General features: G+C 33.6%; 1 protein-coding gene across 2 annotated transcripts; it reads right to left on the bottom strand.

Annotated features, from left to right (window-relative positions):
• Window positions 1-1,208: 1,208 nt before the first annotated feature.
• Window positions 1,209-8,031, bottom strand: LOC102617079 (protein EMBRYONIC FLOWER 1). 2 transcript variants are annotated; one of them, XM_006476008.4, is made up of 7 exons: window positions 7,723-8,031; window positions 6,623-6,821; window positions 5,717-6,156; window positions 5,520-5,633; window positions 3,935-5,268; window positions 1,742-3,428; window positions 1,209-1,626 (listed from the first exon to the last, which is right to left on the bottom strand). In XM_006476008.4, the coding sequence occupies exons 2-7, from the start codon at window positions 6,778-6,780 to the stop codon at window positions 1,616-1,618; spliced, it is 3,744 nt and encodes a 1,247-aa protein (XP_006476071.1). In that variant the 5' UTR covers window positions 6,781-6,821; window positions 7,723-8,031; the 3' UTR covers window positions 1,209-1,615. The 2 variants fall into 2 exon arrangements, with proteins under 2 accessions (XP_006476071.1, XP_006476070.1); XM_006476007.4 differs by having other exon boundaries at window positions 6,623-6,818.
• Window positions 8,032-16,189: the final 8,158 nt, after the last annotated feature.

Raw genomic sequence — 16,189 nt, 5'->3', positions numbered from 1 at the left:
AAGGCAAAATAAATATAAACTTCAATATAATATATTTTTTCTTGTAGTGTATTAAAATTTATATTTTTTTAATCTCCTTATCTTTTTCGCTTATCTCTAATTTTAATATGGTTAGGAATCCATGATTGGAAATATATATATATATATATATATATTCTCTAATGAGGCTATCCACACTTTGTTAAAGTGAGGATGCATACTAAAATACAAAAAGTATAAATTTTAATATATTAAAGACTGTTTTTTTATCTGTTAGTGACATACTCATTTTGTTAAAATAATGATGTCCTCATTAGATGACGATGATGATGATGATTATTATTATTATTAGTGACGTATTATTTTTTTTTCAAGTGAGGTTATCTTCACTTTCTTAAAGTGAGGAGATGTACAGTAAAATACAAAATAAATATAGATTTTAATAAATTGAAGACTGCATTTTTTTTTATCTATTAATTTATTGAAATATGTATTTTTTTTGTCAACTAATGATATTTTTGCGAGAGAATATATATGTGTATATGTTAATTTTGTATAAAACATTCAAGACAGCTACGCTTGCCAAAACATCTATAATACATTTCCTAAAAGGTATCTTTTAATATTTTTAACCGGGTTTCATCATCAAAACATGGATAAAACATTTTCATACACGTAAATTGACATTGGCATTTGATCGCCCCTTCGAATTTCTAATGAAATAATCATTGTCTTTTAAGCCACAAAAAAAAAAAAAAACCTGAAAAAAGAATTAATCAATGGTCCCCCATTGGTTTAGGAATTTAGCAGCAGTGTCATTTCCATATTCATTTAGGCAATCAATTGAACACCATTTAATCCCATTAAGAATGAAATTCAATTGATATTGAGTAGGATCCGATCTGGGTTTTCTTTTAAGGACAATCCATTGACATCAAACAAATTTTCCAGGATAAAAAATAAATAAATAAATAAATCCGGCAGAAAAATCCCAGAGAGACATCGAAGCAGTATTCTCTGCATATTGGTGCACAATAAAAAAACTTTCATCAAAGGAAAATCACATTAAATAAACCATGAGACCTCTTTTTTTTTTTTTTTTTTGCCCTCTTTGTACTTTTATAATGAAAAAATAAATAATTAAAAAAGATAACCGAGGCAGTCTTATTTCAGCTACAGAATCTCATTCTGCCCTAAGCTCTTGTTTCTTATAAGTCTGTAACATAAAGTTATTATCAACTCCAAGTTTATTGATGGCAATTGAAACACAAGCATCTGCATATAAATATCAGCCGATGCCCCGTGCTTTTGTTTTCCCATTCCCCCTTCCTGCTCAGGGATGGAACTGAAGCACAGAACATTTGCAGTAACAAAACAAGCCTTGTGCGGTAGTAAATCAAGATACAACACCAAAACAAAATTACACACATTTAACTATATTCTGGAATGTCAAGGTGTATGGAAGTATATACAGGCCTCACCCTGCTCCCAGCACATCTTTCGAAGATTGGTTTGGACATTAAAACTGCCCATTATGATTGAAATTGAATACTCCCCATAAAATTATCAGCTTGCACATGGCATAATGCTATTAGCTACATGGTGTTTCAGCACCCTTCTCAGTCGAAATGAAATCTCAAACTTTACCTGCTGACATAAAAATATATAAAATCCTGAGTGTCTTGCAAGAAAAAGGCTTTGTAAATAATTTGGAAGGATGAGTTCTATAATCATCAGTTGAGTAAAGAGGTGAAATTTTAACCTTTCATAGCAGTTAGCTTCTTTTGTCGCTTGCGTCCATCCAATTTGATTAAGCCAGGTCTATTCTCAGAGAAAACTGACTTTCTATATTTTAGGTCTTCACCTCTGATCATGTAAATATTCTCATCTTCTGGCATGCTAAAATCGGCAGGGTTTCTATTAACACTGCATATTTCAGTCTTGGAGCTGCTTTTCGGAGGCAAAACAGTGCTAGTAGTATTGCAGGACTCCAGCTTATGTTTTGTTGCATTTTCAATCTCATGGAATGTCAAAGGGAACACCGCAGGATCTGAAGTGCCAACGAAAATTTTCTGCATGTTAGGTACAGGAATATTTCCTAGACCTCTGCCTGAAACACCAGTTATAAACACCGGTTGATGAGATCTGTTGTCTTTATTTTGTGAAGGTGAATCTGAGGCTTTTGCCTTGTCTCTCTCCTGGCACCTCAGGGATGCTTGACCTGTAGAACCAGTAATCTTCTTGACAACTTTATCATGTTGAAATGAAAACCCAGAAGCACCAACTGTTTGAATAGCAGGAAAACATTCAGGAGAGCTCTGTGAAAGGTGATTTTTACCATAATAATCATATTGTGTAGGCTTCATGGTACTGGTGGTGTTATATGCTCCAGATGACAGGCCAGAGAAGTCCTTAGAATGATGATCATGAGGAAGGGAAGATCTCTTGAGGAACTTACGGTTCCCATCAATGCCAATTGGTGCACCAGACGGCAATTGTGCATCCATGAGGCTAAGTAGATGCATAGCTGGAATGGTTTCATTAGAATACACATCTAGAGGCCTTGATCTGCTATGTTTGCAAGCAAATGGATACTCTGCATGTGGCCTGCTGAGAGATTCAGAGTCGAAGGTCCTACTATGCTTTTCAATATTGGTGACATCAATGTTCCAAAAGTTCAGATCATGATTCCCATCCACATTACCCTTGTGCAGACTAGGACAATGAGAAAGCATGTCTGCATTTGTAGATTGACTGGCATGCTTTTGATGAATATCATATATAAAGGGCGGGATCATGGATGACCAAAGATGAGCAGTTTCTTTACCCTGTTGTGGAACATTCTGGCATGAGTTACAACCTCCCAATGTCTGCAAATTAGTCTGAGAGGTCCTGTGCCCCAATATATTCCCAATCCATTGGCAATTTTGAGAAATACGATGTTTGCTGGAACTTGTATCAGAAAATTTGATTCCATTTGGTAGTTTTCCTTGACAATGAGCAAATGGCATAAATCCTGAAGCGCAATGAGTTTGTTCCAATGGGCTCACGTTAAAATGCTTTCTACCAATATGAGGGAGGCAATCAACTGACTTTCGTTTCCTAGTTCCACCATTTTCAGGTCTTGCAATCTTGCCATTTCTACCAATTTTAGCTAGAGGTTTTGGTTTTTGAGGAGTCTCATTGGACAAAAAACTCAACTTCTCTTTTGCATAAATCGGAGCATTACTGTGGTTGATGGTAGTTTCTAGCATTTTTTCATTTTCAACATCAGGTAGACACCTCTCATACTGATTCTTTGCCATCAGTTCAACAATTTCCATAGGTATGTCGTCTGGAACTCCCTGTTCAGACACTTTATCAGCTTGTTGATCACTAGGTTTCATAGTCAAAGCTGAATGTTCATTGATTTCTGTAGATTTCCCTTTGTTACCTCTACTGCAAAAATCCTGCAAATAGTAGTTATCATTGTCTCAGAACAAAGTGTACCAAAAGCACTGACATGTCATATTCACAGAGACAACAGAAAAATCCAGAAGGGCAACCAAAAATAGATGGGCAAAATTTGCTGACACAAAGCTCAAAAGGGACTCCATAAACATTTTACAGTGCCAAACCACTAAATGTTGAGGCAGTGATGTATTTTTTTTGGTTCATAACTGGGAAAATTTTGCTGATCCAAAGTTTGGGTTTGGTTTGCACTCAACAAGACCTTGTACACATCATTTCCAATGAACTATTCAATAAAGAAACATAAGACAAAAACTCCCCCAGCATTAATAATATATAGAGCAGGGACTGATCACTATACAACAAAATAATATCAAAAAAGGCTAAAGGTGAGCTAAATAAAACTTAAAAAAAAATGAAGCAATTCTCCTTCAACTAAGATGCTAAACAGAAATATAACAGAAACTCAATACAGCAGCACCAAAAAGACAAGGATAGCTCATACCATTGGCTGCATCAGAGAACGACCCCCAGCATCCACCTGAGGAGTGAACTTCTGCTTTTCATTTAGGAAAGACATTCTATAATTTTCCCTACTGAGATCACAATGTACTCCCTTTCGAAGAAATGAAACTGATTCTGATTTAGAATGATAATCGGAATCCCCTACACAGTTTGTCTGGATATCTTTTCCCATGACCCCATTTTCTTTTGAACTACCCCCTCGCCAAGGAAACTGACTGTGTTCTAGTGGAGAAAAATATTTGCTTTCATATCCTTGTGTGGTGAAGCAGCTATTTAGAGAAAGTTGCAGCCCTTTTCCAGTGGTGGCATCTTGTGATGATTGAAACGGAGAAATTGTTGAATGCATCTGCTTGATCTCTACATCTTTTCTTCTTGCTGGACCTTCTTTCAGCATGTCACTACTCCAAGGGATTAGAGGAGCCTGCCATTCATCAAATTGGGTCGTCTTGCTTTTCTTCTTGCACACACTAGAACTTCTCTCTGACTTCTGAGGAGGCAAAGCAAAAGGATACATTCCCCTGCTTATAAATGCAGTTTGTGCCGATTCCAACAAGAAAGAATCAGAAGGACTGTCGTTGTTAGAATCTCCAGTTCTATCTTGCATATCTTCTAGCATATTTCCTCCGGACGGTGCTAAGGACAAAAATTCATCAGCAACCAGGCTCTTATTTCTCTTCTTACCTATAGGACTTCTATCAAACCTGAATTTGTTCAAACGGCTGTTTACACCAATATGTAGGTCTATATCAGCATCTTCTTTTGTATCCAAACTTGCCAGTGCACCAATGGTTTCTGCACTTTCAGTGCAGGTACTATTTTTTCTATGGAAATTATTCGGGGAGCTTTTTTCTAAGGGATCCGGTTCTTCATCATGAGGGAACTTCCTTTTCTTATTTTGATCCAAAGGCCTAATAGAATTTCCTTGGGCAGCCACCAGACCCTGGGGATCAGAGAGTATATCTATCCCTGCAGACGAACCAGGAACAGAATTGGAGGGAGAACTTTCAGTCATGGTTAGATTAGCTTTTATATCCCCATTTTCAGCCAACAACTCAGTCAGCAGACGCACTTTTCTGGTTTTTCTTCGATGTGAACCACTTGAGCTATCATGATGATGGTCCTGCAGATCATGTCCAGACAATGTCTCATCACTATCAGATGGTGCATTATCACACTCATCTAGTTCATGAGAAGGATGTTCAATTGCAAGATCCTTGGCAGCAGCAAGCACCTCATCAACCATACCAACTACTCTGGATGGCCCACAAGCTATCATTAACTTCTTATTTTTTTCCTCCGCAGAAGGTTGTTTACCTGTTTGACAAATTTCAACGGAATTCTTAAACATGTATTTGAGTTTTTCATTAGAAAGCTCCATCTCAGCAGCTTCATGACTTTCACAGTTAGGTTTGCAGTATTTGCAACAAATCCATTGCAATTTGTCTTGAGAGATACTATTTTATAAATCACAACTATTATCATAGCAACAAGTACACTTCCAGCTTCAGTTTAGAAGCTGGTAGTATTATGTAGCATACTTGATTAGCAATTCCAAATAATTTTACCTATTTCAACAGCATGATGTCTTCCTGTCATTAACCCAGAAGTAACAGCTGTTGGGGCACCAGCTGATTCAAGAACTTCATGATTCATCTTATCTTCAGGACAACTCTCATCCACTGGGGGAAAAAAAATTCAAACAGATAATCCAACATAGAGAATAAGTTAGCATAATGGAATGAAACCTTGTATTAAACTATACCTGTGGCAGGAGTGTTAGTGGGTTCAGATTTCTTTCTATTCTTGTCATCGTGTGATGGAAGACAGCAGTCATTGACATTCAGGTCAGTGGCAATACTAGCAGTAGCATCAAATTTTCTTCCAGCAGAAATATTCAGTTTTCGAGCTTGCCCAATAGCTGATTGCAGCATTGCAGCATCCCCAAAGGATGACATATGGGGACAAGTCCCAGTGGATTTAAAACTAGTACTGCTACAATAATTACAGCTATTTCCATAACCATAAGTGTTACCTTCAGAACCCAGTTCCTGTAAGCAGTTTTGGCAACGCCACCATCTGAACTTTGCAACATGTAAGGGAGGAAGTGCATGTGCTTCCTCCTCAGGTTTATTATGATTCTCATCTAAAGCAAATGGCCAACATAACTTCCAGTTTTTCTTCCGAACTTCAGACACAAATCCACTGCACTCAAACAAGGAGAATGTGTAAGGAAATCTTCCAATGTGAATGCTCAAGTCAATATTCTATGTCAAACACAAAACTAACACTTGACAAAATAACTCTCTACACAATTGCAAACTTATATCTGACATGTAATCTCCTTAGCTGTCCAGATTAAATCAGCAACTTATCTGTAATATGAATATTTTCACAACTGTCCTTGCTGCCACCAAATTAGCTTAGGTCTCTCAATTTTTTATTTACACTAAAAAAAAAAATCTCCATTGTTGAAAAATAACATGCTCATATTTCGTCATCAGGTGTATATCAGAAACATACACACTAAAAATTCACAAACAAAAACTACATGCGACTGGATGTGACAGAAATTCGCTTGAGCCTGCAGTGTTAATGCACAGCACATGCACAACACATAACTGCAAAGAAAACTTTGGAGTCATAGTCATATTAAATTGAGAAAGCTTACCGTATAGAAAAATGCTCACACTTTCCTGCATTAGCTTCATCATTATTAACAAGATCTATGGATATCGAGTCAATCTTAACAGATGATCCCACAGATTTTGAGACAAGATCCGAGTCATCAACCTGATGATTCTCCTCCCCCACAATGTTTCTCTCCATATTATTAGCAACTAATGCGCAACCTGAACCTATTCAATCTGCTACGCACACAAATCCGAATATTATTTAGTTACAACATTACCATGTGCTAATATAGGTTAGTAGGCTACAGTTTGATGATATCAGTACACATGGAAAGCAATAGTAAACATCTTGAGTGATCAAGTACACAAAAAGATCTAAGGCAAGGTATCAAACAACAAAGTTTTGAGTCTACCACAAACCAACAATAAGGGAAACAGGTTGAAACGCCAGTATGTAAAGTGATTCGACACATAAAATAGCATCTAGTATAAACAAAGCACTTAATACTCAAAAGGAACAAGATTTGAAACCCTAGTTTTCAATGAAATCAAAAGTGAACATGTTTGCAGTCACTAATTGCATGCTTTAATTACATTACTATAACCTATGTAGCTAAACCAAGTCATTATAGATGGAAAGTAAATCAATAAAATAACACAGCTAAGACAAACCCAACTTAGGGTTTCTAAGATGAATCCATAGACTGTGCCTTAAAACAAAAAGTAGTGTTAATACTCTCAACATAAATGATATAAAACAAACCCACTTCAATACCACCTCTAAAAAATTCATTACATGGTAAAATCATTAGCATCAATTCCTAAAGAAATAATTAGGGTTTATTTTAGTTTCAAAATTCACAAACAGTGAACAGTCACTAACATGTTGTAATACGATAAAACAATCGAAACAAAACATAAAATATAGCAGAAGTGAATAGATTCACTAACAAAAACCAAAACCCAGATTAGAAAATACAAAGCAATGGCTGAACTTGACGTACGAAACACAGTGAAATGACCAAAATATCTCAAACAAACGAGCTGGAGCTCGGACGAAACTAATCCGAGTCACCTCGAAACAAATCAGAAACGCGTAAATGGAAACAAAACCGATTAATTGGAGTAAAAAAGTTACCTTTACTGAGTTGACTAGGAGTCAAATCAAACTCACGTCGACTCGGTTCCGATTCTCCACGGCCGGTCATGAAACCAGCACCATCAAATAAAGCATTTGACGGAGAAGAAGAAGAAATGCGTACTGATACGAGATTCGAAGCTTGTTGTGTAGAATTAGAGTGCGAAGTTTCGAGAAACCCTAGCTTTTGAAGCTCGATTCTTTAGAGAGAGAGAGAGAGGTGAGTGTGTGCGTTAAGAAAGAGAGAGAAGGGGGGGAGAGAGAGAGACAGAGAGAATTATATTATCTTTTGTCCAAATAACCATGACATGCCATGTCATAAACTCATATGTCTCCAATTTATTTATTTTTTATACAAACAACAGATACATACATGTGTAGGTATAGAGAGAGAAACAACTAAAGTTAGAGCGAGAAAGTGGAAACGGCCTATGGATGCTTGCCACGTTGCAAGAAGGTGCGGTTCTTATCACAATCCATTTAGAAAGGAAACCCTAGAGATGAATAGTTGAGAGCACTATTCACCACGCGTCGTTTACACGCTCTGTTGGGGAGGGGATAAAATTAATAGTATCTTTGCCAAGTTATCTAGGATCAAATATGCTTTAGCACAAAAATTTGTTTTGATTAGATCGTGTAATGCACGAGCGGCGAAGGAGAGTGGAGTTAGTTCGGGCATGAAACCCTAAGTTAATTTTCTGGCAGGTAATGAGAAGCAAATGAAAGGAAATGTAGTAACCCTAGCCGAATTTTTCATACATAATATAAATAAATGAATAAATATCTAACCCTAAAGCCCTGCCCTGGCCTAGTAAAATACAAGATCAAATTGTGGCCAATCATGGAAATGCCACACTAGCTAAGATAATGAAACTATTTTTTTTTTAATTTTATTTTTGGGTTTTGCCATTTAGTTGTAATAAAAGTGAGTGAGTGAGCGACACAACTCAACACAATTATAATATTGTCATCCCCCAACATTTATATTAATCCACTTAATGCAGTAACTGTTATCATTTAACATCGAAACTTTAAACTCATCATCTTCTCTAAAAAGCATAATCTCTCAGCGTCATATAAATAATAGATCAAGAGGATGATTGCTTCACTTGTCAATATTCTTGTTGATTAATGTGTTTAATTCATGTGAATTATTGGAGTGAACATTGCATTATTTCTTTCTTTTTTTTTGGGTTGGTTATTTGTATGTTAATTAGTTGAATATTTGAAGGATAGAAATTAGAGAGACAGATAAAGAGATCATTCATTAGGCATAGGTAGTAGGGGTCCCTTTGTTACCATTGGATTTGAGCGCCAATGTTCAGGTATCATTCAGCAATAAAAGCTAAGCAAATGAATGGGAGAAAAAAACAACAACAAACGGTTTTCTTGCACAAATCCCAAAAATAATGTCACGTAATTGTTAACAAGAATAATAGCACACACGAATTTCATTTCTGATCATAACATAGGTTTTTCTTTTTTCCATTGATGGTATGTCAAGAATGTAACATTGTTTGGTACAATAGCGTCTTTCATTCTCCTGGCCGCTTTTCATTGAATATATATTTTTTATTCTTATGGTGTCTTCAATTTTACAATACCATATATAATTGTAAATTGAGAAATATGAGCGAAAATCTTAGAAGATGAACGTTAAAAAAAAAATTGTAATAAAAGGTGATTTGTAGTTTAGTCATTCTCTTTTCATAACTCTGATCGCTTTTAATCTTTTTAGAAGATAACATATGTAAAATTGAATGCCACTTCTTTTTTTCCTCTAGCTATTATTGTTTTACAAGGACCACATCAAGTTCTCCAACAACAACTTCGTTTTAAGAATCGATCGATGCTTTGATAGGGCTCTATGAGAAGCGACAACGAGACTCATTCATTTTATTGAACAATAGAAGAGAACACTTTTAATAAAGCGATGCCCTTGATTCTTCAGACTCAAAAAAAAAAAAAAAAAATGAGTACCCTCTTTGCGTTTCATTAGTAGTTGGTACTGCTGCAATAGGGTCAGTGAAGCCATTGAGATCCGTGTTGAATTTGGTGAAATATGTCACGGATCTTTAAAAAATAAAAATAAATTTATAGCATCTAAAATTAGATGAAAGGGATACCTCAACACTTAAGGGCCCTCTACTTTCAGTGTTTGATATCTTGGTGTCATCATGCCCATAGATATCTAACACATCCCAATAGACAATAGAATAATCTCTTTTATAAATTAAAAACAAGTACTTCCATAACCGAAGGCCACTGTCTCCTCCTAAAACTTATCAAATGTTCATGGCTGGTAGGTAGTTGCTGCCCCCCCAATAAACTGTTTGTACAATTAAACGTGGGTGGAGCGTATTCTCTATTAGCTAGCAACCTTTTTTTGCCTTTTTCTTTTCTCAGATGATTAAGGGTTGAGTAATAAAGTTATTAAAATGTGATTAAAAAAAGATGAACAAAGAATAATATTGTGACAAGCGAGACTTTATTATATGCATCAGTTGTGGTCCACAATATATAGCTATTTATAGTAGTTACATCTAGAAAAAGGTATTACACAAATTGTCAATTACTGAAGCAGCAGGGACGTTGACATGAATAGCGTAAGGAGCTTAATCTCAGCCTCTGTTAACCTAAATCCATTATGTTATTTTACTTTATTAATTAACGGCTAAAATTAAGCAAATAATAAGGAAGAATATATATATATTGAACCTAAACCTGTGGAAAAGCTTAATAACTAAAGTTGTTTTCAGCTATATTTATTGTTCAACCAAATAAATTTAATTTTGGGTGTTAATTCAATATTGTACAAACCCAGCAGGCAATACTCAACAAACGATAGATTAGCTAGTTTCATGGGGGTCAGAATCTCTATTAATTAAACTGCAGCTTCTTATTTTTATGTCCCACGACCAGATCACCCATATGCTTTAATTTAATTACCTTTAGAATCATACAGCAGGATTTGTGTGGTTACGTTCTGCTTAATTGATCTTGAAGCATATGACTCGGTCGATGATTGCTTTTTTTTTTTCAGGGTAGCTGTTGGTATGCATTCGTTCATTTTTACAAATTAGCTTTCTCCATTTTCATTGTTAATCCCCCTCCAATTTTTATTGCGTGATTATTATCAATTATATAGTTGACTTGCAGAAGCTCGATGAACTACATATGAATTAAAGAGAGCTTCTTTGGAGCTTATTACTGACGGTAGTCATCAGATTTCCTGGACATGGAAACGTAATAATTTTGATCATATCATATATGATGGGTATCTCTGAATGATCATGTATATATATATAAAGTATAAACCTTTAATAAAAGAAAAGAAAAGAGACACGTACGCTGATAGACAGATTATAGGAAATTTAGATACATACGTTTCTGATTTTTTTTTTTTTGTTGTAAACCATCCGGTGTCCCGCGCGATCGCATTCGATCTTGACTAATTACGTTTATGATATTTGGAGCAAACAAACCCGAAAGAAAGAGAGAGAGAGCGAGAGAAAGGTGGCAAAAGCAATAGGGGAAAAGTTTTCGCAATGAAAATTCAAACCCAGCCGCAGAAATATCGATTAGTGCGTCATCTGGGTCTGGGTCTTCGTCTGGTTCTGGACATGCAATGATGCAAACAAGCTCCAAGCCAAGCTACGTCGTAATGCAGACGTGAATTAACAAGAATACATATTTGTGATTACGGGAAATCCGGACTTAGTCCAAGACGCTGTTTACAGTTTTGTAAATTCCGAAAAAGACAGTTTACAATGTTGCAAATAAAGTGTTAAATTAACTTTATAAAATTGGAGAATTAAAAGCTAAGTCATATCATATATAAGTAGTAAAACAATTAATTAATCATATAAAACTGTTTCAGCACAGGTTTATTCAAAGCTAGTAGCTATCTGTGTACATATAGCTAGCTACCTAGTTAGTCTGAGCCAATATCAAGCCTTCATTTCCGATCATATACGGATAGATAGATCCATGCACAGTGATTTTGCAGCACCTATGAACTTTTGCGGATCTCCTCCTGCATACGAAATCTACACAGTACACCTCTCCTCTGCGTTTTTGCTTCTCATTTTAATGGTTGCATCTGCATATATATAACTCAATATTAATAACACACGATCTATTCCATAAACAATAAATAAACGATATACCCAGTTTTTATATAAAAAAAATCCACCTTTTCCTTTCTTTTTTTTCTTACTTATCTTTTGATTTCAGTTTTTTTTTTTTTTTTTTTTATGCCATAAATATGAACAAGAAAACTTTATAGATTAGATCACAGGAGAAAGATCTTTTATGTGGGCTATCAAATTCAGGTGCCGCATACCCTTTGTCCCACACACATCTACTTTAGTTTTGTACCATATATATTTTGCTATCCCAAATACTGTTTCGTCCATCATCTATACATCATGACAGATGAAACATGACTCTCTCTCTCTCTCTCTCTCTCTCTCTCTCTCTCTCTCTCTATCTTTTTTTTTTTTAATTTATTAACATAGTAACATTTACACATACATATCCATCTGGGGCTTTGGGCAGCCGAAATGTCTGGCAAATTTTTTTTTTTTTTTTTTTTTGTGGATAGTATAATTTGGAGGGATAAAATAAGTCTTACTCCTTATCAAATCGATAAAGCAAAGATAAAATAAATTAAAATTGATAATTTGGAAAGCCATTTGCATCATAAAAAAAAAGGTAAAGCATCAATTTCTGAAGGAGATGAATCCCACTAAGTAAAATGAGCATATTGCTGACTCAAGCTTGTTAGAACATTAGCCATCATTATATTTTCTCTAAAAGTATATGAGTGATCCGAAAATTTATTCAAGAAAGCTGAAAACAAAAGTTTAACCACCTAATGCATAAGCTAATGCATAAGGACCGATGTCTTTAGCTCATTTTTTTTTTTTAAAAAAAAAAGATAAAAGATATATAAAACATGCGGATTGTTGATGAGGAAAAAGTGAAACTCTCATGTTATTTGACTAAACTACTAGAAACTCGTTTAATGTTTTAGAACACATCCAAACCTCCTATAGTGTCAAAATTTTTACTGATCTTACCATTTTACACTTGATAGTTGTTTGATATTAATAATATGAATACCTTTAGTTATTAAATTAATTAAATGATTTTCTTAATCATTATTAATTGATAATTGTAGAAAAAAGAAAGGGAATTGTCATAACTTTTTTAATTAACTCTAAATTTTTTTTAGAATGTAATAAAAAATTAAATATATACACACACACAGAGGATAAAAAGTTGAAGCAACATATATCCTCAACGTATTATTCTCCTAAAGATAGCATATGTATATTTATTTCGAATTTAATTTTTCAAATTCTGAATTAATTAGAAAAATTATGATAATTTCTTTACTTTTCTAATAATTTTGCATTTAAAATTAATTAATTATGCTAAAAATTATTTAATTAATTAAAAAATTAAAAGTATTCATATTCCTAATATCAAACACTACCAAAAGTTAAATGATAAGATCAAAAAAAAAAAAAAATTTAACACTCGAACGAATTTCAATATATTTTAAAACTTCAAAAGAATTTCGATTAACTTAATCAAACAATTTAATATAGTTATTTTCAATTTCAGCATACTCAAATCCAGACCTCATAAGAGCGAACCATCCATCCAGGGGTTTCAACCAATCCCTCCCTCGTGGGACACATGGGTTTTAATTCTTCTTCTCGTTGTATCTCTTTTATTAGTGCTTGTGCTTGTCATTTGCAAAGTCAAATCCGTACATAAACTCAAGCGCCAAGTTGCGGATATTTGTCACCACAAGTGTACTATAAAACCTTTTATGTGGACACATTAATTTTGTATGATTTGTCGGTTTTTTTTTATATTAATTTTCCGTAATTCACGCAAACTTAATGCCTCTGCCAATATAAATGAGAAAATTCATGATGATCAAGAAGATATAATTAACGACTCACCGTCTTGAAAATGTTAAAACTATTAATTGTCTAATATTGCGAAACATTAGTTTGGAACGTATAATATGTGTATATAGGTGTAAGTATGATATGTATAATACCTTTCTTGGCCTTTAATTGATGTGAGTATGATATATAACGCCTTTCTCGGCCTTTGGTTAAGATCAAGTACTGTAAGTATGAGCCACTTCGGCCTTGGTCGAAGTGGTGGGCTGCTGCCCTCACAAGATCAAGCCCCCACAAAAGCATTGTGGGGCTAAAACATTTATAACTTTTTTTTTTTTTGCGAAATGTAAGTGAAGTAGGGGCATCCCTCGTCTGTAAGGACAATTTATCTGCCCATGTATTTCATAAAATTTAATGTAATCATATATATAAGTCCCAGTTAGGTATATCTTATTGTAAATATCAGTGTACTATTGTGATAACAGTTGTAAATATTTGTAAATATCTGTGTAATGCAGTAAACTGGTGTGTAACCAGTATCAAAAAAAAAAAATATGTACATTAATGGTGTGTGTGTGTGTGTATAGTTGACATCTGTAAAACATATTACAACCAATGTTAAGATTAGTTAAACTCAACAAAACATACTTAAAAATCTAAGAGTAACATATAGAAAAATAAATAAATTAAGCCTGCGAACAATATAAGAAAATATCAATCACAGTGTCACTGAATAACCTAGTGAATCCAGTAAAAGAGATAGTGTATATACACACACTATGTTCACTTAAGATTATTCTCGTATTCTAAAACGATCAACTACTAAAAAAGAAAAATTAAACTAAACATTTATAACTTATAAAAAAAATATTTCATGAATTTTAATTTAAATATACATTCTTCTAATCATATCATGCCATATGAATTTGTATACATAGTTTGTGTGTTTGACAAATCTAATCCAAATAATCTTGCTTAGAAATAGCTTCATAATTTACCCAAATTGAAAGAGCAGAAATTTGATAATTTAATTCAGTAGTAGCCAAGAAAGGGAAATAATTAACATAGAAGAAAATAATTTCCATGTTGATGCAATAGCTACCACATGACACAATTCGAATCTTGCTTTGAATAGCAAATTTAACACAAACAGGAGAAATATTTATGTAATCTCATTGCCTTTACAGATAAGCAAATGGGTATCATTTTTATTCTTCAACATGCCACTTTATATTATAATAGCTGAGATCTTTGTTAGTTGGTCAAAAAAAAAAAAAAAATTGAAAATGAAATTTTATTGTGGAAAACATATTCCTAATTTATTTTATTCGTGTTTGTACACCTGCATAGGATTAATAATGGTTAGTTGAAAGTCATTTTCTCTGCCATCATACAAAAAGAGACAAAGCGATCGAAGTCATCGAATTTCGTCCTTTTCACCAATCGATGTCGCATTATCACTATGCCATCAACCAGCCAAGATTAAGAGTTTTGTCATAATTAATTCTATATGTTTCGGTTAAATTATTAATAGTTTAACATTGATTTCTCCTCTTTATTGCATACATAAATTACACTTCTGAATTTGGGACTCAAATTGTTTTGGACGTGGTATCTCACATTATTATTATTTTTAATTATATTTTTATTTTCAATCAAATTATCTAGAATTAACCATGTTCTTAGGATAGAGTTTACAATTTACAATAGTTTTCGTGTAATAATACTTTTTTAGTGAAGTGTTGTCATGTGTATATTTATTTATTTTAAGTATTAATTGCAAGGTATACAATATAAATATATATATACACACACACAGGGGGATGCATTTTAAACTTTCTTAATTCTCACCATATATATATATATATGTTAATGAATTTGTAACATTATTTATACAAAAGTTTAGTATAGACTAAGTTGGTAGATTAGAACCAATGAATGAATGAATTGATTGGATAAAGGTATCTCATATCTGTTTTCATTCTTCTTAATCAATCCATTCATGACTTTTAAGCTGTCAATTTTAATTTGTAAAAAAAGTTTGTCCAGTTTTGTGACTGTATTATTATTATTATTATTCTATTGGTAGTAATATGGTTGCATAATTTTAAAATATCGAACTACAAAGGAAACTAGAGGTCATTTTTGTAAGTTGCAGTGACATATTTGTATATGCTTGAATTGAATACCCTTAATCAAAACATTTCATTCTACGTTAAAGCAGTTGATGAAAACTTGAAAAGATGTGTTTAATCATCGAGTATACTGAAATTAAAAATCTCTCACTCTCTATACACACACGCATATATTAATCTTCATACAAAAACTAACATAAAAGTTTAAGTAATTAATTTGTTATCTGTTCGATATGGTAGTAAAGAAAAATGTTAATTAAAAGGTGATTAATTAAGCAAGGATTTAGCACTGGAAAAAAAAATCTTGAGTGCTCCAAGAATATTGTATTGTTTATTTTCCATTCATTGTTGCTAAGGGCAGAGGATGTATATGGTTAATCAGGTTAGAGGGACTCGGAGATTTTG

The sequence above is a fragment of the Citrus sinensis genome, chromosome 1 (genome assembly GCF_022201045.2).
Source record: "Citrus sinensis cultivar Valencia sweet orange chromosome 1, DVS_A1.0, whole genome shotgun sequence".
NCBI lineage: Eukaryota > Viridiplantae > Streptophyta > Magnoliopsida > Sapindales > Rutaceae > Citrus > Citrus sinensis.
This window is presented reverse-complemented; position numbering and strand designations above follow the sequence as displayed.

Excerpts from the sequence above, each read along its gene's own strand:
- LOC102617079 (XM_006476008.4), bottom strand. The coding sequence starts at position 6,780 with ATGGAGAGAAACATTGTGGGGGAGGAGAATCATCAGGTTGATGACTCG. Across the intron at positions 5,269-5,519 it reads ACATCATGCTGTTGAAATAG|GTAAACAACCTTCTGCGGAG; the intron begins GTAAAATTATTT and ends TTTGTCAAACAG. Across the intron at positions 3,429-3,934 it reads GTTCTCTGATGCAGCCAATG|GATTTTTGCAGTAGAGGTAA; the intron begins GTATGAGCTATC and ends TACTATTTGCAG.